Source organism: Trichomycterus rosablanca, chromosome 4 (genome assembly GCF_030014385.1).
Source record: "Trichomycterus rosablanca isolate fTriRos1 chromosome 4, fTriRos1.hap1, whole genome shotgun sequence".
NCBI classification, from domain to species: Eukaryota; Metazoa; Chordata; class Actinopteri; order Siluriformes; family Trichomycteridae; genus Trichomycterus; species Trichomycterus rosablanca.
The window spans coordinates 28,263,260-28,290,252 of record NC_085991.1 but is presented as its reverse complement, the minus strand read 5'-3'; the positions used below and the strand labels follow the sequence as shown (position 1 = coordinate 28,290,252).

Below are 26,993 nucleotides of genomic sequence, written 5' to 3'. Positions count from 1 at the left end.
ATGATCCAAAACATAAAGCAAAATCTACAATGGAATGGTTCACAAATAAACGTATCCAGGTGTTAGAATGGCCAAGTCAAAGTCCAGACCTGAATCCCATCGAGAATCTGTGGAAAGAGCTGAAAACTGCTGTTCACAAACGCTCTCCATCCAACCTCACTGAGCTCGAGCTGTTTTGCAAGGAAGAATGGGCAAAAATTTCTGTCTCTCGATGTGCAAAACTGATAGAGACATACCCCAAGCGACTTGCAGCTGTAATCGCAGCAAAAGGTGGCGCTACAAAGTATTAACGCAAGGGGGCTGAATAATATTGCACGCCCCACTTTTCAGTTTTTTATTTCTAAAAAAAGTTTAAAATATCCAATAATTTTCTTTCCACTTCACGATTGTGTCCCACTTGTTGTTGATTCTTCACAAAAAATTACAATTTCATATCGTTATGTTTGAAGCCTGAAATGTGGCAAAAGGTTGAAAAGTTCAAGGGGGCTGAATACTTTTGCAAGGCACTGTAGATAGATAGATAGATAGATGGTGATGGCACAACATTATAATATGCTAGCCCACCATCACAAAGGCTCAACTCTCAATTTCTAACCTGGTTGGGACACAATTGGCCTGAGTGAGTAAATGGAGGTTCCTTGATGCTTAAACAGCAACTCTTTTTTAAACAATGAAGCAATTTTGAGCAATGAAGATATATGGAGAGAGGAACTTGGTAAAGAATCCACCACTGCGTGTCAGAGGAGCCTCTGACATTCCTTGGTCAGTGAAGGAGTCCTGTGGCAAGCAAATTAGGTGCAAAAATGAAATAATGATCCAGTGAACCAGTTTAAAGGAGTAAATCATTTTAATTCAAGCATCAGGCATCACCAGATCTGCTATCAACCCCATTTATTGATATTCACTAATTCATGCATGCATTCATTGTTTGTTTTACCAATGTTTGATCCTACTCAGAATCGCGGTTGGTCCGATTCACTGGGCGGCAAGTTAATTGACAGTTTAAGTTAAATAATCTAAATTATTATAATATTTAACATGCAGTTAAATTGGCAACGGGAATTAGTACAAAGTGTTCTTGTACATTGTATCGATTTTAGCATTCTTGATTTCAATATGTTGTATCTGGAGAGAAAATTCATTTTCAGAGCTGACATTTATAGCGAAGGTTTTAGGTACTAAAATGTCCAGTGTGTGTTTCTTGGTTGAACACCTTTTCCTCATTTACAGGGTGAACCTGGTTTCCTCGGACCTCAGGGTGAGCCAGGGCTACCAGGTCTGCCAGGAACCAAGGTAAATAAAGATGTGAATATTTTTCAGGCAGGTGATTTATTAATAGGAACACCAACATCAGTGCTTTTGATCTGATCGTTTGCTGCTCATTAGGGGTTTTTTCTCGTGCTAGGCAGGAACCTAACATGCCCAGATGAAAATAACTTTTTGGTAATTTTAGGTACACTGTCAGACTAATCATTAAAACATTAAAATGAAAGCCAGGTAGTGATGATACTTTTCAGCTCAGTGCTCTGGGGTGTAATCCACTTAATGTCTGTTCCAAGTTTATCATGTTTCCCTGTGTTTGTGTGGATTACACAAAAACTATTCTGGCTTTTCCCACTTTGGTTTGGTTTGGTTTGTTTCTCTTAATAACATGCCGGTAGGGACATTGAATATTCTAAATTACAAAGGTAATTATAAAGGTGTGAACGTCTATCTTATGAACTGGAATCCATCCAGGCATGGAAGTGCAGCTAATTACAAGATTTATCAAGGTTGAGACAATTAGCACTGGCTGGTTCTATGCAAAGGTTCTTTGCCTTTTAAAATCAGGTGTAAATATGATGCAGCCATGTAGTTTAGAGCTGTTATGAGTACTTAATTTTACAGCTGATTTTATATTTTACAGAATGAGTTACATGCATTTTATTGTGCAGATTCACATGACACTATGTCGCCATACACTGATCAGCCATAACATTAAAACCACCTCCTTGTTTCTACATTCACTGTCCATTTGATCAGCTCCACTTACCATATAGAAGCACTTTGTAGTTCTACAATTACTGACTGTAGTCCATCTGTTTCTCTGTATGCTTTGTTAGCCCCCTTTCATGCGGTTCTTCAATGGTCAGGACTCTCCCAGGACCACTACAGAGTAGGTGTTATTTGCGTGGTGGATGATTCTCAGCACTGCAGTGACACTGACATGGTGGTGGTGTGTTAGTGTGTGTTGTACTGGTATGAGTGAATTAGACACAGCAATGCTGATGGAGTTTTTAAACACCTCACTGTCACTGCTGGACTGAGAATAGTCCACCAACCAAAAATATCCAGCCTACAGCGCCCCATGGACAGCGTCCTGTGACCATTGATGAAGGTCTTGAAGATGACCAACTCAAACAGCAGCAATAGATGAGCGATTGTCTCTGACTTTACATCTACAAGGTGGACCAACTAGGTAGGAGTGTCTAATAGAGTGGACAGTGAGTGGACATGGTATTTAAAAACTCCAGCAGCTTTGCTGTGTCTGATTGTCACTGCAGTGCTGAGAATGATCCACCACCTAAATAATACCTGCTCTATGGTGGTCCTGTGGGGGTCCTGACCACTGAAGAACAGGGTGAAAGCAGGTTAAAAAGATATGTAGAGAAACAGATGGACTACAGTCAGTCAGAAATTGTAGAACTACAAATTGCTCCTATATGGTAAGTGGAGCTGATAAAATGGACAGTGAGTGTAGAAACAAGGAGGTGGTTATGGCTGTTCAGTGTACATATACAACGCTTACATCCAGACCCAGTCTATCCGGGATAAAGCATTTGTTAAAGATGAATGATGTTTTATATACAGTTTGGTTTAGGAATTAATTTAAGCTTTTTCGTGGCAAGGAGAAACATCACTTGTTTAGAAGATTAAAGAAGGATAAAGAAATCGTGTATAAAGTGGCATTACTAAGAAGGGAACGGCAGAGTACATGCCTGTCCCATAGCTCACTACTGCCCTCGTGTGTAAATTCCAAAAAGAACATTGAATGGACTGATTGACAACAATGACTTAAAAACTTATTTTAACAGGGAGAAAGAGGGGAACCAGGGCCTCCAGGAAAGGGTGAACGGGGTGAAGTAGGACCTGTTGGACAAAAGGTAAGCTTAGTTCTCATGGTAGTCTCATGGTAAAGACACAATAAAAATACAATTTAAAAAAACAGAGCTCTGGTTTCCACCAGAGTAGCACAGAAACTGAATGTAGAATATCCACAATATGTATATAGAATACAAAAATGAAATGAGTATTCAGTCTAATACAGTTTATAAAGCAATATTTTAAATAAAATTACTTTATATAGTTATTTTAACTACTTTATTATAGTTACTTTTCTATAGGGCAACACAGTGGCTGGGTGGGTAGCACTATCGCCTCACAGCAGAAAGGTCCTGGGTTCAGTTCCCAGGTGGAGCAGCCTGGGTCCTTTTTGTGTGGAGTTTGCATGTTCTCCCCATGTCTGTGTGGGCTTCCTCCGACAGACTAAACACATGCGGTGAGGTGAATTGGAGATACAAAATTGCCAATGACTGTGTTTGACATTAAAGACTTGAACTGATGAATCTTGTGTGACCAGTAACTACCTGTTCTGTCATGAATATAACCAAAGTGTGTAAAACATGATGTTAAAATCTTTAAAAAATAAACAAAAGTTACTTTTTATATATATTTAATAAATAGTTAAATACTGTATCTTGGGTTCATGCTTAAAATGTGATAGACCAGAATCAGAACACAGAAAATTGATGACAAAAAGAATTCATTTCATTCCTGAAGCTCAATGTTCACTTTTTGTGTGCTACAGTTTTTCACCAGTATAAATTATATTTAAAAATATAATAATAAGAATTTTAAAAATTCACATTGGAAATGTTTGACTTTTTGAAGTCACACATTTCAGTACAGTAAATAAATAAATAAAATTAGCTGGCACATTTGATTCTAAAGATTCTTTAATATACCATTATTACGGTTTACCAAAAACGTTTCCCAACCGGTAAAGTTGTGTACATCTATATCCTGTATTAGTATTGTATATAAGTGATTATTGTTTACTCTAGGGAGCACAGGGGGAGTCAGGAACACCAGGTCTCAAAGGATTTAAGGTGAGCAATGTTTTTTTCTTTCATTCACTGTAGAAAATTAACCGAAACTATAGCAGTTTACTTATAGCACCTCTTCTGCAGGATAAATCATAGATACAGTGTATCACAAAAGTGAGTACACCCCTCACATTTCTGCAAATATTTCATTATAGCTTTTCATGGGACAACACTATAGACATGAAACTTGGATATAACTTAGAGTAGTCAGTGTACAGCTTGTATAGCAGTGTAGATTTACTGTCTTCTGAAAATAACTCAACACACAGCCATTAATGTCTAAATAGCTGGCAACATAAGTGAGTACACCCCACAGTGAACATGTCCAAATTGTGCCCAAATGTGTCGTTGTCCCTCCCTGGTGTCATTTGTCAAGGTCCCAGGTGTAAATGGGGAGCAGGGCTGTTAAATTTGGTGTTTTGGGTACAATTCTCTCATACTGGCCACTGGATATTCAACATGGCACCTCATGGCAAAGAACTCTCTGAGGATGTGAGAAATAGAATTGTTGCTCTCCACAAAGATGGCCTGGGCTATAAGAAGATTGCTAACACCCTGAAACTGAGCTACAGCATGGTGGCCAAGGTCATACAGCGGTTTTCCAGGACAGGTTCCACTCGGAACAGGCTTCGCCAGGGTCGACCAAAGAAGTTGAGTCCACGTGTTCGGCGTCATATCCAGAGGTTGGCTTTAAAAAATAGACACATGAGTGCTGCCAGCATTGCTGCAGAGGTTGAAGACGTGGGAGGTCAGCCTGTCAGTGCTCAGACCATACGCCGCACACTGCATCAACTCAGTCTGCATGGTCGTCATCCCAGAAGGAAGCTGACGCACAAGAAAGCCCGCAAACAGTTTGCTGAAGACAAGCAGTCCAAGAACATGGATTACGGGAATGCCCTGTGGTCTGACGAGACCAAGATAAACTTGTTTGGCTCAGATGGTGTCCAGCATGTGTGGCGGCGCCCTGGTGAGAAGTACCAAGACAACTGTATCTTGCCTACAGTCAAGCATGGTGGTGGTAGCATCATGGTCTTGGGCTGCATGAGTGTTGCTGGCACTGGGGAGCTGCAGTTCATTGAGGGAAACATAAATTCCAACATGTACTGTGACATTCTGAAACAGAGCATGATCCCCTCCCTTCGAAAACTGGGCCTCATGGCAGTTTTCCAACAGGATAACGACCCCAAACACAACCTCCAAGATGACAACTGCCTTGCTGAGGAAGCTGAAGGTAAAGGTGATGGACTAAACCCAATTGAGAACCTGTGGCGCATCCTCAAGTGGAAGGTGGAGGAGTTCAAGGTGTCTAACATCCACCAGCTCCGTGATGTCATCATGGAGGAGTGGAAGAGGATTCCAGTAGCAACCTGTGCAGCTCTGGTGAATTCCATGCCCAGGAGGGTTAAGGCAGTGCTGGATAATAATGGTGGTCACACAAAATATTGACACTTTGGGCACAATTTGGACATGTTCACTGTGGGGTGTACTCACTTATGTTGCCAGCCATTTAGACATTAATGGCTGTGTGTTGAGTTATTTTTAGAAGACAGTAAATCTACACTGCTATACAAGTTGTACACTGACTACTCTAAGTTATATCCAAGTTTTATTTCTATAGTGTTGTCCAATGAAAAGATATAATAAAATATTTGCAGAAATGTGAGGGGTGTACTCACTTTTGTGATACACTGTATGTATTTATGAACTAATTCGAACTTGTTACTTAAGACAAAGCTCAGGGATACAACACAGGCAAGTATCTGGTACACAGCATTGGTCTGTTTACATTCCTTCGGCTAGCCACGTAATGGATATGCACCAAAGAGCCGTATACTCCACCACTAATCCTTTTGTTTCTGTTGTTTTTCCCACTTGTTTTGCTCAGACTGTAGCGCATTGCATTAAATTCTGTCTCAGGCAACTCAGTTTTTTTTCTTTTTTATTACAACAATCCTTTAGATGTAGTGACTGTTGCTTTGTTGGTTTCAGCTTTCCTTACGATCCGTTAGAGAATGACTCAGACAGCTATATACCCAGCATAGCTATAGAACAGCAAGGTGTCATATTGGGCCAACATGAGCAGGTGCTTGAGTAGACCTTTGCCCTTCCAATCTCACCCTGTTCATCTGATGCAGAGGAGGAATGCCCATGCAGTTTAGGAATGCCTACCTTCTTGTACCTGGCAATAAACAAAAGTGGGGCTCCTCCCACAGTAGGCCAATATGGCACTTCAGTTCCCTTTTATCACTGAGATGGATCTTGTCTATATGTCTCTCACCATATGACCCCTAGTGAGAAAAACGTTGGGAAAAAGGAACTGCTTGCCATAAAGCTTGCTCCCAATGAGTGGCGCACTGGCTGGAGTAAAACTGAACTGAACACAGAATCCAGGAGACTAGCACAGCTCTTGCACTAGGGACACACCTCCTTTTTAGGGCACCCGAAAGCCAATTAAACTCTAAATGTGTCAGAGTATGTTGGGGCTACAAGGTTTGTGCCCTCAATTAGGAGCCCGGGATGCATCATGGTGGCTTACTGCACCACTTATCCACTCCTCTCCCATTTATTTATTTGGCTAATCACATATACAGTACTTGCCTTCCTTTTTTAATCGTTTTGTTTGAGTTATTCTGCCATTCTGCCAGTATCTCATAGTGTATTGTGTTTGCATTTGACTCACCACAGCATTGAATTTAATTCCACCTTGGGTGATTGGATTAACTTTCTTTCTTAAAATTATATAGGTTGTAGTGACTGTTGCCTTGTTTTTGATGTTGTGCACATCAGTTGTTTATTTACTTTAAGTACACAGCCATTTATGTATTTTTTCTTATTAATTTTAAAATTGCTAAATAACATGTTACTTTATTTCTTCAGGGAGACACAGGAAATAAAGGGGACATTGGCCTCACAGGACCAAAAGTAAGTATATAACATTCAGTTTTTGGATGGTTTGTAGAGTATATAGCCATGCTGCCATGTAATTTATTCAGCTACCTGTTATTATACAAAAGGAAAGGTTGGTTTATAAAAATAGTATGTCTAATTCTTCTTTTAAAGGGTCCAGCTGGGGAAAAAGGTGACCAGGGCACTACAGAAATAATTGACTACAGCGGAAACATCCAAGAAGCACTTCAGGTCAGAGCAAATATATATATATATATATATATATATATAGTAAGGCCACTGTTTTATTTTTATAGTTCTGTGGTAGTTCTGGAATAGATCAACTTCATAGTGTTCTATAGCTTTTTGTAAAACAGATTTGAGAAATTAAATTGTTAACAATCTATTATATTGATGATCTATAACAATCTATTAAAATAATACAATTTGGTATATTTTTTACAACCACTCCTCAACTCCTTTATCCACCCCCCACCCTTTTCTAGTGCATTCTGCAAAGAATGGCATAATCCACTTTTTATTATCTTAAACTATTTAATTTATGTAATGGAGAAATTACGCTTTGCTCTCTGTATTCCTCCACTACTTATAGTGGCACCATGACCAAATAATGGTAGCTGTTGTTGCAGCAGCAAGGAGTTAATTCTCCTCCCTCAGCCAGATGTTTTTATTAAGCACCCAGCCAGACTTGAACTCTGGTTTCAGCTTTGGTGGGCTTTTGCAATAGATTGGTATGCCACATCACACCAGGTTTAAGTTTTTTGGTTAATTTATAAACCAATTAACTTAAGTGTAATTGACTGTGATTTAAACATTTTGGTCTAAATATGCAATAATGTGCACAAAAACAACCTAATGTTTTAGTTATTTGCCTGCTGGCAACACTTGACCTTTCATCAAGGAGAGCAGACAACTAATAATCTTATCTCTGTACCTTTCACTTCCTCCTCTATGCCTACAGAAGATAACCACTATTACAGTAACGGTAATACATTTCTGTCTTGTCTGTGTTCTATCAGTGCTGATCTTTGCTCTGCATGGACCTAATCCCATAAAACATCAAGCTTCTCTTTTAACCTGCCCTTCACCTCAACTCAACAAAAAGACTGTCACCTGTTCTAACCCCGGATGTATATTCTAAATGAATTATAACCATTATAGGATATACTGTTATACATTATTATGTTAGACATGGTTTGGGGAAAAAGTTAAAATGACACTTTTGACTAAAGAGGGCTTTTGAAAATTCAACATAGAGGTTAATAAGCTGTTCCTTATCCAAAACAGTTCATATAATAATATTTAAAATAATAATAGTAAAATATGTTTAGATATATGTATTGCTCTACATTTACATTTTCAGCATTTTGCAGATGCTTTTTATCCAAAGCGACTTACAGTACTGTGACAGTATATTGTATAAGCAATGAAAGGTTAAGGGCCTTGCTCAAGGGCCAATCAGTGGCAACCTGGCAGTGGTGGGGCTTGAACCAGCAACCTTTTGATTATTAGTCCAGTACCTTCACCGCTAGGCTTCAACTGCCCTACTACTGCTCTACTAAAATCTATTAGTAGGCAACAATGTTACAATGTGGGAAATGCATAGCATTGTCATGGGGTGGTAAGTAACACTAGACCTGCGTTATTAAAGGGCTAAACCCAATGGCAGGACACTTAACCAAGGCAGGACAAAACTCTGGCTGAAAAGACACACCAACAAAAGAATAAACCTTGGAAAATATGCAAAACCAAACCATGAGCCACAGCTTGAAGCTCGACCCAAAAAAAGAGAACAAAAAAGACAGACGACCACACCAAAAGACAGGCAGTCTCAAGAGGAAACATAAGAGTTTAGCAACTTTGCCAGCCAGTTAATACACTGGTGAGCTATAACTCTGTGCCAGCCATTCAATCCACCTGTGAGCTACAACCCAAATGCCCACCAGAGAAAAAAGACAGGAGAACCCAGAAAACTTTAGAACTTGAGATTCTATGAAAACTCTTGAAAATTCTTGAGAACTTCAGTTTTCATGGGAAAACTCAAAACAGAAGGGTGCCTGTGACAACTATAAAACCCGAAAGTTGTTAACATCCACTTACTGATCTCCAGAAGACTAAATTTCAGCAAGAGAAAAGCAGACAGTGAGAGATTAAGCTGGTTAAGCAATTAAGCTTTGATTAGGCACAGATAAATTAAAATTGTAAGTAAAATTTAAAGAGAATGACACTATTAGACACTATTAATCTGCACCTCCTACCAGTCTGCAGTGAAGACAGCAGTTTTTGGTTGAGCGTGTAGCCACTAACAAACTGAAGTTCTCAAGAATTCTCAAGAACTGCTTTCACATCATCATCACATGAAAATCTTCTTCCCCTTAAAGCTTCTTTGAGCGTCCCAAATAGGTGGAAATCAGATGCCGCTAAATCCAGACTCTCTCAGTCTCTCAGACATGACCAATTACTACTCCTCCCACCCTCACCGTTTCCAACCAAAATATAAAAACTTTTTGAAGATCCCTAATACAAGCATGTTGTCTAGAGAGGCTAAGGCAAAAAAGCTTAGCTTTAGCTTATGTTTTATGACTATGAAAAGAGACCAACAAGCTAAAGCTTAATCAGTACCACTTGTTATTTTAACAGTTCTGTAAAATTTGGTTCCTGAGTGGAAATATGATTAAGTATTAGTAATAACAAAAATCTCTTTAACCTTAGTTTAATCATTCTGCTTTTAGATAACTTAACAATAGGCTGCATCCCAAACTGTATTTTGTTTGCACACAAACCAGCGACATTAAAATCTTGCCATGCAGGTTACACATGTCTGGTACTCATGTCTGGCATTTAGTTATACATATTTCTATATCAAGAAAGATTCTGCATGTTTAAGGACTAAATGGACATTTCATGTTTTGAAAAGTGGTTCATTTACTTATTTTGGTAAAGAGATTCACCACATTGTCTCTTAACATATGTGCTGTTTGTCTGTAGGTAATGATGTGCACTGATTTGAAATGACAGTACAAATTTGCATCATTTTGAATATTCATAATTTTTTTTTAATTGTTCATTTAGGGTCCCCCAGGGCCACCAGGACCAGTTGGACCACAGGGTGTTACGGTAACGATAACATTCAATTAATTAATAATAGAGTAAATAAATATATTTATGGGGTTCTATCGATGTATTTTCCTCTCAATTTTCCTCACAATTTAGTCATATCCAACTGCCTCTACTGTTGCAGACCTCCACTCCTAATCTAGGAAAGCCACAAGTGTCACATGCCCCCATTGACACATGTGCACCACTGCCTACTTTTGATTACCTGTATGAGGCAGGTTCATACAAGGATCCGTATCACGCACGGAGAGTCATGCATCGATCTCCGTGATCCCTTGTCTCATTGTGCAGGCACCACAGATCAGCCCGCACAGACTGTAATTGCAGAATTTGTGAGGAATCACTACGTCTCTCCCTGCCGCAGACAAGCGAATCATTGTCTGTGTAGGCTGCTGGCTGACTGTTAGCAGAGCTGAGATTTAAACTCACCAGCTCGAGATGTCAGCATTGGTGGGCTAGTGTGTTTTACTGCTGTGCCACCCAAGCACCTTTACAAAAAAACTTTTTTAGTTTTAAATTTCATTGTCCTACAATTACAAGGTAGAGTTTATCTTACCATCTCTGACGTAAACCTTAGTGTGTCTTTAACACTTTAGGTTTCAGTGTATTAAATTAAAGCTTATGTCTCAAATAAAAGTTTTAAACAAATGCTATACATTCCTGTCATAGGGTGATCAAGGTCCTCCAGGGCTTCCAGGACTTGATGGAGAGAGGGTAAGTAAATATGTATTGATTGTTTTTTCATATATTTAAGTAAACTGTGTAAAAATAGATCAGTTATTTGGACATGTGTATTATTGGTTATGTACATGTCATGCTACAACATAACTGCACATTTTCTAGGGTCACAAGGGCTCGAAAGGGGACATGGGAATGCCTGGAATGTCTGGAGAAAAGGGAGCAGTAGGATTGCCTGGCCTACCAGTATGTGACTGTTTACTAATTAATGTAAACTTGGATATAGGAATTAACATGTGCAGATGCTTCCAGACTGGTAAAATGTAAAACACAATTAAAGGTTAAAATCCTGTCCTCTTCATGCCAGGCTTGTTTTTAATGAAGATGGCAAAATGAAAGGATTTAAGTAACCTTAATAGAGGGTTTATTGTTAAGGCATATATGGCAGTCTTTAGTCATAAAGACTGCTCAACTGCTTATGCTTTAATAGTGTTCTATATTGTCCACTAGTGATCAAGCACATGTGTGTTGTACACACTTTTAAAAAGGTTTGGGTCCACCAAACAGAAGGAAAGGCTGTGCTTAAAGTGGACTGGTATTCATGGATACACAGTCTCCAAACCATGGAGGAGATACCAGGACACAGGCCAATACACTAGGACAGCTGGACATGACCATAGAAGGACATCAACCAAGCAGTAGGGCTGGTATCTCCTCCTTTGAGCTAGAAGATGCAAAATGACCTCCTACAAAATGACCTCCAGTTGCCTACTGGTTTGCATGTTTTTGACCAAACTGTCAGAACGGACTCCATGAGGGTGGTATAAGGGCCCAATGTGCTCACAGCCCAGCACTGTGCTGCTTGATTGTCAACTGCCAGACCAGATCAGAATTGGCAGGTCCACCACTAGCAGCCTGTTTTCTTCACAGATAAGAGCAAGCTTACACTTAAAACATGCGATAAAGTGAAATCACATGTAAAAGAGTCTGGAGATGCCCTAATGAATGTTATGCTGCTTCAGCATGATTCGTTTGGTGGTGAGTCGTGATGGTCTGGGGAGGCATGTCCTTGGAGGGTTGATAATGCCCCACTTTACAGAGCACAAGAGCCCATTTAATTGCTCTATGCGTGTGAAGCGATGTAAATCATATGCTGCTGTCACTGTTTCTTAAATCAGTTAAACAAATATAGATCTTGGACTGGAAGGTTAAACATTTTTTCTCCAGTACAGTTTTATGGACTGTCATGATTAATGCTAAGACCTTATTAAAATACTGAATTACATATTGAATATACATATTGAATTTATTTGATTTGCCATGTGTGTTCAGCATTTAGCATTAAATATTATCTATTATAAATAGCAAACAAAATAATATTGTTTTCTTAGTTTTTACTTAATCTAAGTAAATTAATGTCGTACATTTTGTGGTCATGTCTATGCAGGGTTTCAATGGTCAGAAAGGAGAAAAGGGTGACACTGGACTGGCTGGACCTCAAGGACCATCTGTATGTACCACAAAGAGCAGGATTTAACAAAAGTGTACATAACCGCATCACCTATAACATTTGAATGTATTTCTTATATTTACAGATTATTGGCCCTCCTGGTGCACCTGGGCCACATGGTTCCCCTGGACCAATGGTAATGGCTTCTATCTGTTTAATTTTAATAAAATTGTAGTTGATTGACAAATTTGGCTCCCAAGTTCCATGCTAAAGCTCAGATAAACAAAAGGACCTTTTGCATTGCATTCACAGACATGCATAATTTATGATGATGATTTAAAAAGTACTTGGTGATTTACTATCCTGGCCTAATTTAATAACTGTGCTTATCAGCATAAATTATATCAGATTATCTGAAGGTCCTGTACTGAGAATGTGTAGATTAGATAGGAAAGTTTGGCAGGTTTCTCATCCAAGCAGCTACTTTTTTAACACCTGATGTTTTCTGATTATGTATGGCTAAAGTTAATGATAAGCCCTAAAAAGAGCACTTACACTAATCTACTGGTGCATTTCAGGGTCCACATGGATTCCCTGGACCAAAGGTAAGATCAGCTTTGCATAAAATACCACATGATATGTATATAATGAACTCCTGACAGCTCCTAACAACTGTCTTTATTTTTAAGTGATCTAAAATAAAGACATAGAGGGTTAATGGTAAAGGTAACATGGTTAAGGGCAATTTGTGCTGTTGGATTTAATCTCCCAGTCACTAGAATAGACCATTGACCACTAGGCCACTGCTAACACCACATAACTTTCATGTAGTTCACATTTTAGTGATCCCTTTTCTACAGAGGCAGACAATATAAAAATGTTACTATTATATACATCTTTTAAAAAAACATTTGCTGATCTAAAGTATTTAATAAGTTGCTTATTAAAGTTTTGCTCCAGGCTACAGGTAGTGAGATACATAAAGAGATTAAAAAAACTACATTTTAGGGCCACTGCTAAAAATATTTTAGATTTAACTTAGAGAATAAAGTTCTTTGTAAGTAAATAAATATTTCAAGAATAAAGTTGAAATACTTTGAGAATAATGTTATACTTTTATATTGGTTTCACAAATAAAGACATATCAGCATCAGGTTGTTAGTATAAGATTGTTGAAGCTTTGCAAAATCTAAAGATTTTACATTTACATTTACATTTTCGGCATTTAGCGGACGCCTTTTTCCAAAGCGACATAACAGTTACAGTATACAGTCTGAGCAATTGAGGGTTAAGGGCCTTGCTCAAGGGCCCAACAGCACCAACCTGGCAGTGGTGAGGCTTGAACCAGCGACCTTTTGATTACTAGTCCAGTACCTTAACCACTAGGCTACGGCTTGCCCTAGCCTATTAAGTCAATTTTGACTTTATTGTTGTAGTACAGTGGACCTAAACACTGTTGTGGCAGTGGTAGCTCAGCAGTTAAGTTGCTGGACTAGTAACCAAAAGGGTGCCGGTTCAAGCCCCACTACTTCCAAGTTGCAACTGTTGGGCCCCTAACTCTTCATTGCTTAAATTGTATACTGTCACAATTGTGAGTCGCTTTGGATAAAAGCATCTGCTAAATGATGCAAATGTAAATGTACAGAGTAAACTAGGCTTGTTTTTCAGCTGTTGTTTTTTTTAAAGCAGTTGGTGGTTGGGGTGGGGAGTTAGTGGGTCAGAGTAAGACCGCTGATTGTCCTTACGGCTTATTATATGTTGTGTCATGTCAGGTTTCGAGTATCGTGTTAAGTAATTTCAAATTAGTAATCAAGAATAGTTATCTTAGCTGTACTTCACCTGATTTCATAGATCCATTCATGTATAAACCCATTAAAACTATGTAAACCAGGGTTCTCTTATCCTTCAGAGTTGCCATGATTTTTAGTACATTGTAGTACAGTTTTTATGTTTAAAATGTAATAAATATGTTATCATACAAAAGTATGATGTCAAGAAAACAGTACATAGTGTGGCAGAATTAAAGGCCTTGCAGAAAAGCTTTATAGCTACACTAATTCTGCTGTGCTTTATGTCAACTTTTATTATTTTACTTATGTAGCTAAAACAGTTTGTGTACACTTGGATGATATTATAGACCGAATATTGGGATCTTGAATAGGCATTTTTGCATACTAGTGTTTTATTGTGAAATATTCTGCATACCACCAACTGTCGGTCAGCAGCACTGGACTTAATACTGCTAATCACATGTGTGTGTTATACAAGTACCTCTGACACGTTTGACGTTTTCAGAGAACCCCTCCTATTCTGCCACTAATGTTTAACTAATGCCATTTAATGTTTTCAGCTATAAATGTAGCCAAAAGTTATTCACAGCTGCTGATAAAGCAAATGAATTGTAAAGTAAATAATTTAACTATCACCTAGTTCTATTGTATATAATGTTTTTTTCCTAAGCAAGTTGTACTGGTGCTCTGCATTTAGGGGGACGCAGGTTTGCCTGGTTTAAAGGGAGCACGAGGGGAACCTGGGTATAAGGGTGATCGAGGACCCCTGGGTCTCCCTGTAAGTAGTGATCACAAGAGCTATGCATGCTGGTGCTTCTGTCTATTTCCTGCAAGCCTTATTTAGCTACTACTGGTGGCTATCTATTATTTTCTTCTAAATTCTTGCTCACATTTTCTCCTCATCAAACCTGCCTGCTTCAGCCATCATATCCCTGTCTAAATATTTTGTCTTACAATGCTTTAACAACACAATGACATTTTGTCCACCTCACTGTGTTCATCATGTACTAATCCCATGTCACTCATACCTCCATAAATGTGCAGGGAGCATCTGGCTTGGACGGCAAACCCGGATTAAGGGTGAGTCTTACATGACCAAGCTTCATTCCCCAACCAGTTTCTATTCAGATATAAAAAAATGAACTGTACACAAAATTAGTAACAGTTTATTGTGGTTGGGTACAAATGTTACCACTGTTCCAGTGATATAATAGGCATATTATTAAAAAATAAAGCTAAAAGGCCACTTAGGATCCCTGTCTGTCTGCTGATGAGTGTGAAATTAACACAGAATTAACACTAACTCATCTATTAACATATTTATCATTATTTTTTTCTTTATATTGTGCATATGCATGAAGCTCATGTCAAATGTATCAATGTAAACAGCATAGTTTCAGAAAATATTAATTTTGTTGATTGTTGGTCTGGTCTATAGTAAGGCAAAATATATGGTAGCAACTCTGTGTTTTGTAGAAAAAGTCAATTAAATGAGAAATTAATGCAATAATTTCTGTTGGCTTTTTAAAGGGCACGGATGGCCCTGTTGGTGCTTCTGGCCCAGCTGGTCCTAAAGGAGACACAGTAAGTTTGATGGGTTGGCAACTCATTAGGCTTTGGTTTTATTTTCTGAGCTACTATATATGCATTAATGCACCAAAGCAGTATGCTTATTATTAAATTATTGTTTAGTTTAAAATACAAACCTTAAGAGGTACAATTAAACTTTAATCCATAATCATACAGGTTTTAGAAATCTTATGAATATCTGGATTTCTGTATTAATTGCTTTATGTCGTCTGATCCAAGCCATCAATTGGATCAGAAAAAATTAGCAACTTCTTCAAAAGTGAGCAGAGACTGGATGTGGGGTGGGGTTGAAACCAAGTCCTTTTTTCCAAGTGAGAAGTAAATGAGTTTGTGTGAATAAATTTTAAATTAGCAATTAGATGAGTGAATGTAAACTTGTACCTCAAAGAAAGATTGGAAGGGATTTGCATATTTCTCCCTCTACAGTGCATAATATCATTAAACGATTCAAGAAATCGGGAGGAATTTCAGTGCGTAAAAGCCAAGGGCGCAAGCTTAAGCTGAATGACCATGATCTTTGATTAGTAGCAGGATGGGAAACTGAACAAATTCAGTAATGGGTGGCTCAGGTGGCGCAGTGGTAAAACATGCGAGTGCACCAGAGCTAACATTTCTAACTTGTTAGTTTGAAACTTATTTCTGCCATCCGGCGCCTACACAAACAACGACTGGCTGTTGTTCAAGGGGGTGCCGGAGGGGACCTCATAACTGATGCAATTACAACCTCTGCTGGCTGATTGATGGATCAGGGTGTGGCTCTCCGTACACAAAGCTGATCCGCATATGAACATGCCTCACGCAGGTAAAAAAAAAAAAAAAAGCAGCCGGCTACTGCACGTGTCGGAGGGGGCGTGTGTTAGTCTCGGCTCTCCTCAACCAGGGTGGAGATCAATATCAGAAGATAGGAAGCGTAATGCAATCGGGTGATTGGATATGACTAGATTGGGAAGAAAATTGGGGGGGAAATGCAAAGAAATGCAGATTTTTATTGCAGATTTCTTTGAGAGAACTGTGTAAAATCATGTGAATTCAAGTCTAGGCTTTTTATGCAAAGTTATCATTCATTTGATATGCTTGTGTCACAGGGTGAAAAAGGTGCCACAGGTGAGCCTGGACCTAGAGGACCATATGGATTGCCTGTAAGTCATCAGTTTTGTTTTAGACAAACAGATACTTATGTTACAAATGTGAATATTTATGACACTGTTAAATAATGTCAAATGTTAAACCAAACAAATGATTTTTTTTAATATGGGCACATTTTGTGTTTCCCAGGGTGCCGCTGGAACACCTGGCTTGGATGTAAGTTGATACAGCAAGTCCATTGTATTGTTGAGACATCTTTTGCTGTCATTCGATTTCAGTTTGTTTTGTATCATTTTATGTCACTCAAGTTATGCAGCTCTCCATAGTTAGGCCTTCAGACATGTGTAATTATCTGAAGTTGTATTTTGCAGGGGTTACCAGGCTTAAGGGGAGAGAAGGGCGACGTGGGGGAAAGAGGAGAAAAGGTGACCATACCATAGATATGTGTATTTAGGGAAGCTTTCTGCAAACCTCTTAATTATTAGATCTGGTGTCAATGGACAGTAAAGCTAATTCCAGGGATTCTAGGGCTGTATCTTGGCCTAGAAAAATATCAGTATCATGTTACATTCCAAATTTGATTTAATACACTGTAAATTGCATTTGCAATACAGTGTCATTTAATTTCCTAACCAATCAAAATAAAAAAATAAGCTTTGAGTTATTATACAGTAGTACTATCAATAGTAAAAACATTATCTTTCAGCATTTTATTTTCCACATCATTTTCTCACCCATAATCATTTGATCCTAAAACTAAAAAATAAACAGAAATATTTGATTTTGTCCTATACAAAGTTCCATTGACAGCAGGAGCTGCTGCTAAAATATCCAAATTCTGTAATTCCTTTTCTCATGCATGCATCACTTCATTCCTCTACTACCCTTATACCCGTGTCTCTGTGTACATATCTGTATATATAACGTCTACTCACCTGACTGATCCTGGGCAACTTTACATATTTTTAAATGTCATAGAATGTGCTGAACCTTAATAACTATAGAAGTTAAGCAACATGGTATAATAAAATTTGTTTAACAGCATGGGTAAAAATTTATATACTTCCACTGACGAAAAGTACAGTCAGGCCACAATTAAAGATACATCTATGGATACCTGTGGATACTTATTTTTAACCAAATTAGCAGTGATCATTTAAGATATATCATGTAAAATATCTGTGTACAGTTCACACCTCAGAGACTGCCAGATTTTTCCTAACTACAGCTATTGGGGTCTGAGTTTTCTTTAGATCTATCTAGTTAATTTCATTTAAACAAGCATGGGAATTCTTACCAGGTGCTCTGGTCTAAGATGCAGAAAAACATACAGGTTGATTGGCTACTCCATGTCCTGCAATACATTGGTGCTAGTCAAGAGTTTATTCCTGCATTGTGGAAAGTGAAACCCTAGGCAGGATCAAGCAGTTAGATATATAAAAAATAAATAAATATCTTTAGTTTTTTCTTAAATATTTTCAGCATTGGCTATTATACATAACTTGGACTTGGACCAGTGTTGATAATTTTGCAGAAAATGTAGTTAACTAACCCAAAAGACCCCTCAACAAACACCAAACTAGTGATTTCCACAAGATAAAACTGTTAGAAATATACAGTACAGGCCAAAAGTTTGGACACACCTTCTCATTCCTGTGGTTTTTCTTAATTTTTTTTACATTTTCTACATTGTAGATTAATACTAAAGACATCCAAACTATGAAGGAACACATATGGAATTATGTAGTAAACAAAAAAGTGTTAAACAAACCAGAATATGTTTTATATTTTAGATTCTTCAAAGTAGCCATCTTTTGCTTTAATGACAGATTTGCACACTCTTTGAAATTTTCTCAACCAGCTTTATTAGGTTTCCACCTGGAATGGTTTTCAATGAATGTTTGTGCCTTGTCTAGAGTGAATTTTTTGAATTTGTTGCTTTTTTAATGTGTTTGAGACCATCAGTTGGGTTGTGCAGAGGTAGAATTGGTAAAATATAAAACATATTCTGGTTTGTTTAACACTTTTTTGTTCACTACATAATTCTTCATAGTTTGGATGTCTTCAGTATTAATCTACAATGTAGAAAATAAAAATAATCAAGAAAAAACATTGACGAGAAGGTGTGTCCAAACTTTTGGCTGGTGTGTCCAAACTTTTGGCCTGTACTGTACTTCTTTTCTAATGAATTAGTAAATTAAAGAAAAACTCAATACAACAGAACTTACTATACACTACTGCACTCTCTTGTGCAGAATAAACAAAGCAGCTGGAAATTGTAGTCGCAAAAACATTGTAGTACTAAAACTAAACAAAATGTTGCTGAACATTAATTTAGTACATAGATATATAAATAATCACACAAACATGTAACCATGTCGTGTTGATCTGTGTTTACAGACAATATTGTGTATTAAACAAGCATGCTGTTTCTGAAAGCTGAAAAAAACAGAACTATTTATTTTAGATTGCATGTTTAGACGTAGACAGTTTTAAATACAGTGGTACCTTGAAACTACACGTTAATTGGTTCTGGCGTTGAGTTTGAAAGGCGTAGAGTTTCAAGGTATTTTTTCCCATAATGATGTATGGGAAACCTGTTAATGCGTTCCATGGCCCAGTGGACTTGCATATATTTTAGGCTAATGTAAAATAATGAGGTTGCTTTTGACACGTATACACTGAAAATAACACAAATATAATACAAAAACACTGAAATAAAAAGCTGATTCTTACCATTTCTCAGGACCCCGAGCTGTAACACAAGTTTAAAAGTGAAACAGTGAGGAAACTTCAGCTAAACACAGATACATGTGGATGCTTTCAGAGTGAAACTGATGGTTATTCCACACAAATGCAGATTCGTCTCATATGCACACTTTGATGATGTTTTACCGCACCGTTTAAGCAGAGTGCTGAACAAATTGTTAATTTGAAATAAAAAAACAAACCGATTATGCTAAGTTTAAGAGAAACGTTGAGTTTAAGGGTACAAACTTCTCGACAAAGGGCATTAAGTTTCGAAGATTTTGAGTTTAGGGGACGTTTAGTTACAAGATACCACTGTATTGCTGGCTTGGTGCATTTACTATAGAGTATTTTACTGGGTAATATACTGCTTTAAACAAATAAAAACCTTTTTTATCATTTTAAACATGGAATTACTGCAGGTTATTATACATTTATATATAAAAATATATTATATATATTTATATTTAAATATAATTTTTTTTACTTTATGGTAAAATATAGCTATATGTGATTATGGGGTATAGAGCATCTAGTGCTTTAAGGATCTTATATAGGGATTGCTTTGTGCTATGAGGGACTTTGGGGTGATTTCCCTGCTCTTTCTTCCCTTTGTGCCCTTTGAGACTTAATATTCCTTCTCCCTCTATTTACTAAAGACCTCCCATCTTGATTCCACCTTTCTGATGTCCCTATATCCCTGTGCTTACATCCTATCCCTAACTTAATGTGACCTTTCCCTTACTGAACAATAGCTGTCCCTTTACTGACCTATTTGCAAGTAGTTATAATGCAAAGTAATCGTGTGTTTATACAGGATTAACCATAACTTTTTTCTACATACAGTATTTTGCTCACTTGAAGTATTACTGGTCTCAAAACATGTGCTTATTTCCCCTAAAAGAAAGTCTCCAGCTGACCACACAATTGTGTCCACAGGGGGAGAAGGGAAAGAAGGGCAAAAAAGGGCCTAAAGGGGAGAAAGGAGAACAGGGTGCCCCTGGATTAGATGCACCCTGCCCATTGGTATGTGCCAGCTAAGGGTTAAAAAACCTCCCTGTGACAGCAGATCCCCAAGAGACGAGTGACTTTCTGGACACCCTGGCAACCTGAATTTCCCACAATTTTGACACAAGAATTGACCATATAAAATCTCCATAATGAAAACCACATCATTTAGTTAAGCAAAATATCTGGATCACAGTCTGTCATAAACATTGGGTATATGTGGTTGCCAGTCAATTCCAGGTCACTCCTCTCTGCCCTGTGCCGAGCCCCAGCAGTGAGAGGCCGGAAGGGCGCCTGCAGCCTCTGTCCCAATAACACTCCTAGTTCCTTTTCTATGATACAGGGTTTCCGGGGCTTTAAGGGTGATAAGGGCGAGCCAGGCCAGCCTGGTCTGGATGGGCTGGATGCCCCATGCCAGTTGGTACAGTATCCTCTTTTCCTATCCTTTCCTGTGCATGCAGCCATTCATCTGTACCTGACAGCTGACATTCCACTATGCGTGCATGGCTTAAGAGTTAGTAGTGGTAGCTGATACATTCTACACACACACACACACACACCGACTAGGCTTAACATTATGAGCACTGACAGGTGAAGTGAATAACACTGATTATCTCTTCATCACGGCACCTGTTAGTGGGTGGGATATATTAGGCAGCAAGTGAACATTTTATCCTCAAAGTTGATGTGTTAGAAGCAGGAAAAATGGGCAAGCGTATAGATTTGAGCGAGTTTGACAAGGGCCAAATTGGCTAGACGACTGGGTCAGAGCATCTCCAAAACTGCAGCTCTTGTGGAGTGTTCACGGTCTGCAGTGGTCAGTCTATCAAAAGTGGTTCAAGGAAGGAACAGTGGTAAACTGGCGACAGGGTCATGGGCGGCCAAGGCTTATTGATGCACGTGGTCCTTGTGGTCCGATTCAACAGACGGTTGCGTGTGCGTTGCTTACCTGGGGAGCACATGGCACCAGGATGCACTATGGGAAGAAGGCAAGCCGACTGAGGCAGTGTGATGCTTTGCTGGGAAACCTTGGGTCCTGCCATCCATGTGGATGTTACTTTGACACGTACCACCTACCTAATCATTGTTGCAGACCATGTACACCCTTTCATGGAAACGGTATTCCCTGATGGCTGTGACTTCTTTCAGCAGGATAATGCACCCTGCCACAAAGCAAAAATTGTTCAGGAATGGTTTGGGGAGCACAACAACGAGTTTGAGGTGCCTCCAAATTCCCCAGATCTCAATCTAATCGAGCATCTGTGGGATGTGCTGGACAAACAAGTCCGATCCATGGAGGCCCCACCTCAAAACTTACAGGAGTTAAAGGATCTGCTGCTAACATCTTGGTGCCAGATACCACAGCACACCTTCAGGGGTCTAGTGGAGACCATGCCTTGATGGGGCAGGGCTGTTTTGGCAGCAAAAGGGGGACCAACACAATATTAGGAAGGTGGTCATAATGTTATGATCAGTATATGTGCTGCTCCTTTAACTTCAGCACATTATCATTCCAGCTAATATTTTACAAATTAGAGTTATCATCTCCAATGCCTGTGTAGAATCTCTATGCCTAATTCACAATCGCTACTGTTTACCTCCCTGTTACAGTGTCTCAGCTTCTATAACCATCTTACCAATCCTTTGATAAACCTTAATCATATTAGTGCATTCACCTGCTCTGCTGTAGCAGCATGGGTCCTGCTTCTAGTCCTCTTTTTCCTATTTCAATTCTATTCATTTCAGTTGGACACAGGAGATTCGAGAGCCCATTTAGTCCTGTTTTTTTAACATTACGGCTTTCATGACTACAGAAATAATTCATGGTTTGTTTTATGTATATGGTTATCATTTGTTAGAACCACTAGATTTGTATTATATTCTTATCTTACATTAATTTTGCACTTTTATGCCAAATGTTTATTTTGCTGTTGTTGGTGTTTATTTACTTGCTTGGTAAAGGACTTAAGCATCAGTGTTTGGATAAGCTTGATTTATGCTTCTATTTATTTAGGCTTTAAAAGTAACGTCAATCTTTAAAACAGAAGCCGGTTCGCCGCTGACCTGTGTATAATGTGTCACATTTGACACAGATATCATGTCTCGATCTACTAGTAATTATAACAAATAATATGCCATATTATAACAGGGGTGCCCACACTTTCGTGGCTTGAGATATACTATTTCAGTTGAGAGGTCATCACAATCTACCTTTTAAGGTTGGCCTCATCATTTTTTGAAGCTTTGAAGCTTTTTTTAAATGTGCTTCAGTTGCCTATATTGATATTCAGCATTACAGGGCAAGCGACTGAAAAATCACACTAACCTGATTCTGATGATTTGCACTGAATGGTGTCAGCCAGGTTCATGTAGTCTGGACAGTAGCTGCTGATGCCAATTCTCAAGCAGACTTCTAAGTGTTCATCAATAAGGGTGGGCCGATATTTAGACTTAACTATTTTCATGTTGAAAAAGGCTGATTCACACAAGTAGGTAGATCCAACAATGCTGTCAAATATGTGGCACATATTCTTATTTTTGGATATTTTTCCTCGGCCAGCAAAATTGTCCAACAGAGAACCTTAACTTCATATTAATGTGAGATTGTAGGGTTAAAATTTCTCCTTCAGCTTCTTCCACGTATGAACGAAGCAGCCGTCTTTGCAGTGGTCTTGCCCGAATCGAACCGTTTTTGGTTTTTTTGTGCTTGGTTGCGCACTCATCTTCACAAACAGTGTAGGTCATAAAAGGAAAAATGCAAAAATGGCGCAAACCTGCTACTGATGAACGAAAACTTTTTAGATTAGCCGTGCTTAAGGCAGGCTGAGGTGTAGCTATGGTAACAAACCGCAAATTAAAGAAACAGTGGCCACATTTCATGTCAATCACATTGATCTGCTTGAATGAGGCAGGATCTACCAGCATGCACTGTGCGATCGACTGGTATTGGGAACCCCAGGTTACTATCTGTAGCACTTCTGGTGAAGCATAAACCAGGCTTAAACCAACATAAATCATTTTTATCTATTGTGTGTTGTATTTGTAAATCTTGCACAGTTGAGTTTTAATGCCATTGCATGTGCTATAAAAGGTTTATTTTGCACTAACATGGATATATTTAAAATGCTTTGTTGGTCTTTTATTCATAATACTTTTTTTAGTCATTTCCAAAAGTCATTTTAGTCATTTTTGCTTACTATGAATAATACATTTTCATTTTACATTTACATTTTCGGCATTTGGCAGACGCTCTTATCCAGAGCGACTTACAGTAGTGCTTTTATAGTAAACATTTCATTACTCTAGTTTAAGTAGAACAACAGTCCAAGAACACAAATCTGCTAAAACCTGTTAGAACCAAAGTGGGTTTTTTTTTACAAATTTGGGATGGTTAATTTTCATTTTAATATGGCTAGTTATGTCATTAGGCGGCACGGTGACTTAGTGGGTAGCACTGTTGCCTCACAGCAAGAAGGTTCTGGGTGCAATCTAGGTGGATTAGTCATGATCCTTCCTGTATGGTTGTTGTATGTTCTTCCCGTGTCTGTGTGGGTGTCCTCCGGAAGCTCCGGTTTACTCCCACAGTCCAAAGACATGCAGTCAGGCAAATTGGAGATACTAAAGTTCCCCTAGGTATGTGTGTGAGTGTGTTTGCCCTGTGATGGATTGGCGACCTGTCCAGGGTGTTTCCTGCCTTTCACCCTGTGAATCGGACCCATTGTGACCCTGAATAGGATAAAGTGGTGGTAAAACAGACAATGAATGAATGAGGATTACATTCAACATATTTTTCTCATGTTTACATCTGTGCATGACATAATGGATTCTATAGCCTATACATTGCACTGTATAGCCATTATAAAGACATCTGGGAGTTGCCCTGCTGGCTAGATAGTTTTATATACTAAGTGTAATAAAAGGAATTCTTTTTTTTATATGTATTTGAATCAAAGCTAAACCTACAAACTCTGATCATTTGTATATTTACCAGTAAGACAAATTAATTTTTTTTTTATTTAATTAGAATCAAGTGCATAAGTGTTTTTAGCCATATTTTCCATATGAACACTGAAGTGCACAATAATTATTTTACATCCATTTACCATGGAGAAAGAGCTGCTGCGAAAAACACAGTTTTGTTACTGATGAATACAAAGCATTTTAAATTTTTTCCATGTTATTGTAGACTAGGCCATAGTTATAAGTATTGAAAATGCAACTTAAGCAACCAAGTAAGATACACAAAATAAAGGCACTTACTTTTTTGTTGTTTTGTCTCTTTTCATTAAGGGACCAGATGGACTACCAATGCCTGGATGCTGGCAAAAGGTATCAAGGCTTTATATGTCCATATTGTCATCATACACCAATCAGCCATAACATTAAAACCACCTCCTTGTTTCTACACTGACTGTCCATATTATCAGCTTCACTTACCACTTTGAAGTTCTACAATTATTGACTATAGTCCATCTGTTTCTCTACATACCTTTTTAGCCTGCTTTCACCCTGTTCTTTAATGGTCAGGACCAACACAGAGCAGGTATTATTTAGGTGGTGGATCATTCTCAGCACAGCAGTGACAATGACATGGTGGTGGTGTGTTAGTGTGTGTTGTGCTGGTATGAGTGGATCAGACACAGCAGCATTCTATTCCACTCTATTAGACACTCCTACCTAGTTGGTCCACCTTGTAGATGTAAAGTCAGAGACGATCACTCATCTATTGCTGCTGTTTGAGTTGGTCATCTTCTAGACCTTCATCAGTGGTCAGGGCGCTGCCCACAGGGCACTGTTGGCTGGATACTTTTGGTTGGTGGACGATTCTCAGTCCAGCAGTGACAGTGATGTGTTTAAAAACTCCATCAGCATTGCTGTGTCTTATCCACTCATACCAGCAAAACACACACTAACACACCACCACCATGTCAGTGTCACTGCAGTACTGAGAATGATCCACCACCCAAATAATACCTACTCTGTAGTGGTCCTATGGGGGTCCTGACCATTAAAGAACAGCATGAAAGGGGGCTAGCAAAGCATGCAGCGAAGATGTACTACAGTCAGTAATTGTAGAACTTCAAAGAACTTCAAAGTGCTTCTATATGGTAAATGTAGCTGATAAAATGGACAGTGAGTGTAGAAACAAGGAGGTGGTTTTAATGTTATGGCTGATCGGTGTATTTTATATGTGAAAATGCTAGATTCAGACGCCTATTAAATCTGCATGGGGTTTAAATACTGTGTGTTGTGTTTTAACTGCAACTGCATTTATATTTTTTACAATGTTCCTTTTTGTGATTCTCTTACAGTGATCCAATCTAACGCATGGATTTTGTAAATAATTCTTCATTTTTATATTTATAGTTCTTTTGGAATTGTGAAAAAGAATATATAAATTAATAATAATAGTAGTCATGTGTGTGCACATTGCGGGTAAAAAGCAAAAAAAAACTGCTGCTTCTACTCACTCTTATGCTGATGGCAGTGTGTTTCACATTCTTGTAAATATTGTGGAGTTCATACAGTTGGACAGCTAGGAGTTTTATACGCAAGAATGAATGAATGAATGAACTAATGGGGTGCAAGAGATGGAGCAGGAGACAATAGAGATATCAGGACTGGCTATCGACACAAGGCTTGATGTTTGTGCTCAACTGACTACCCATCATCATCTCATCAGGATATACTACCAGCTTAAAAAGACTAAAGACTGTCCTCGCAACCCAAAAAAAGCATGAACCATGAAGTGTGTAGACATCACATTGTGACACGGTGTGATCAAAATGCTATGGCTTCTGCAAAGCACTAACTGGCTGTTAGTATCTCACCCTGCCCAGTATTACATCTCATAATGCAGGTTTTACTCTGTTTTTTATTTTTCAAGGGAGTCACACCTTGGCTGGTGGCCTAAGAGTGATTTATATGGAGATAGAGAGCAATTGTTGGTTTCCTTTATTGAAATAGAGGCCAGTACCTCTAGATTTCACTTGCTTGATCTCCTGAGTGTTGTTGCTTCTCAAAAGTGAAGACCGATGTGTTATGAGCTTAAGGAAGAAGCAGCTGCTGCAGTCAATCCTGAGTCAGGTGGGCGGATCTGAAACACCACCAAGAGCGTTTAAATGGACGTTACATATTCTTGGCAGGCGTGAATGCAAAAGGATGGAAATTTCAAATATCCGTAGTGACATTGGAAATGTCGTATCTGTGGTCCTCTGACCAGGTACAGGATATAGCAGGAGAAATTATGGTGGGATCTACTTAACAACAGGATTCCTAGTTACATGTTTTATTGATTTATTTATATTTCTTTCTGCCTTTAGTGCCTCAAGACTTTAATATTCATTCCCTTTTTGTGCTTGTGGAAATGATTCATACAGTACAATGAATGTACCATTTTGCATCTAGTAAAAAATAGTGATCCTTTATAAGAACAGTTGAGAACAGTAGGGTTAAAATTTCTTTCTTTTTAAA

General features: G+C 38.4%; 1 protein-coding gene across 1 annotated transcript in view; it reads left to right on the top strand.

Annotated features, from left to right (window-relative positions):
* The window catches only part of LOC134311526 (collagen alpha-1(XXV) chain), a 251,033-nt gene extending 224,600 nt beyond the window's left edge, over nucleotides 1-26,433 (top strand). The window contains exons 18-38 of the mRNA XM_062993157.1: nucleotides 1,231-1,293; nucleotides 3,075-3,143; nucleotides 4,104-4,148; nucleotides 7,023-7,067; nucleotides 7,206-7,283; nucleotides 8,014-8,037; nucleotides 10,125-10,169; nucleotides 10,839-10,883; nucleotides 11,013-11,093; nucleotides 12,295-12,357; nucleotides 12,443-12,493; nucleotides 12,876-12,902; nucleotides 14,785-14,865; nucleotides 15,132-15,167; nucleotides 15,618-15,671; nucleotides 16,763-16,816; nucleotides 16,953-16,979; nucleotides 17,135-17,188; nucleotides 20,863-20,940; nucleotides 24,810-24,848; nucleotides 26,407-26,433. Of these exons, the coding sequence (XP_062849227.1) occupies nucleotides 1,231-1,293; nucleotides 3,075-3,143; nucleotides 4,104-4,148; nucleotides 7,023-7,067; nucleotides 7,206-7,283; nucleotides 8,014-8,037; nucleotides 10,125-10,169; nucleotides 10,839-10,883; nucleotides 11,013-11,093; nucleotides 12,295-12,357; nucleotides 12,443-12,493; nucleotides 12,876-12,902; nucleotides 14,785-14,865; nucleotides 15,132-15,167; nucleotides 15,618-15,671; nucleotides 16,763-16,816; nucleotides 16,953-16,979; nucleotides 17,135-17,188; nucleotides 20,863-20,940; nucleotides 24,810-24,848; nucleotides 26,407-26,433 (1,086 nt within the window). The remainder of the gene's footprint in view (nucleotides 1-1,230; nucleotides 1,294-3,074; nucleotides 3,144-4,103; nucleotides 4,149-7,022; nucleotides 7,068-7,205; nucleotides 7,284-8,013; nucleotides 8,038-10,124; nucleotides 10,170-10,838; nucleotides 10,884-11,012; nucleotides 11,094-12,294; nucleotides 12,358-12,442; nucleotides 12,494-12,875; nucleotides 12,903-14,784; nucleotides 14,866-15,131; nucleotides 15,168-15,617; nucleotides 15,672-16,762; nucleotides 16,817-16,952; nucleotides 16,980-17,134; nucleotides 17,189-20,862; nucleotides 20,941-24,809; nucleotides 24,849-26,406) is intronic.
* The last annotated feature ends 560 nt before the right edge of the window (nucleotides 26,434-26,993 follow it).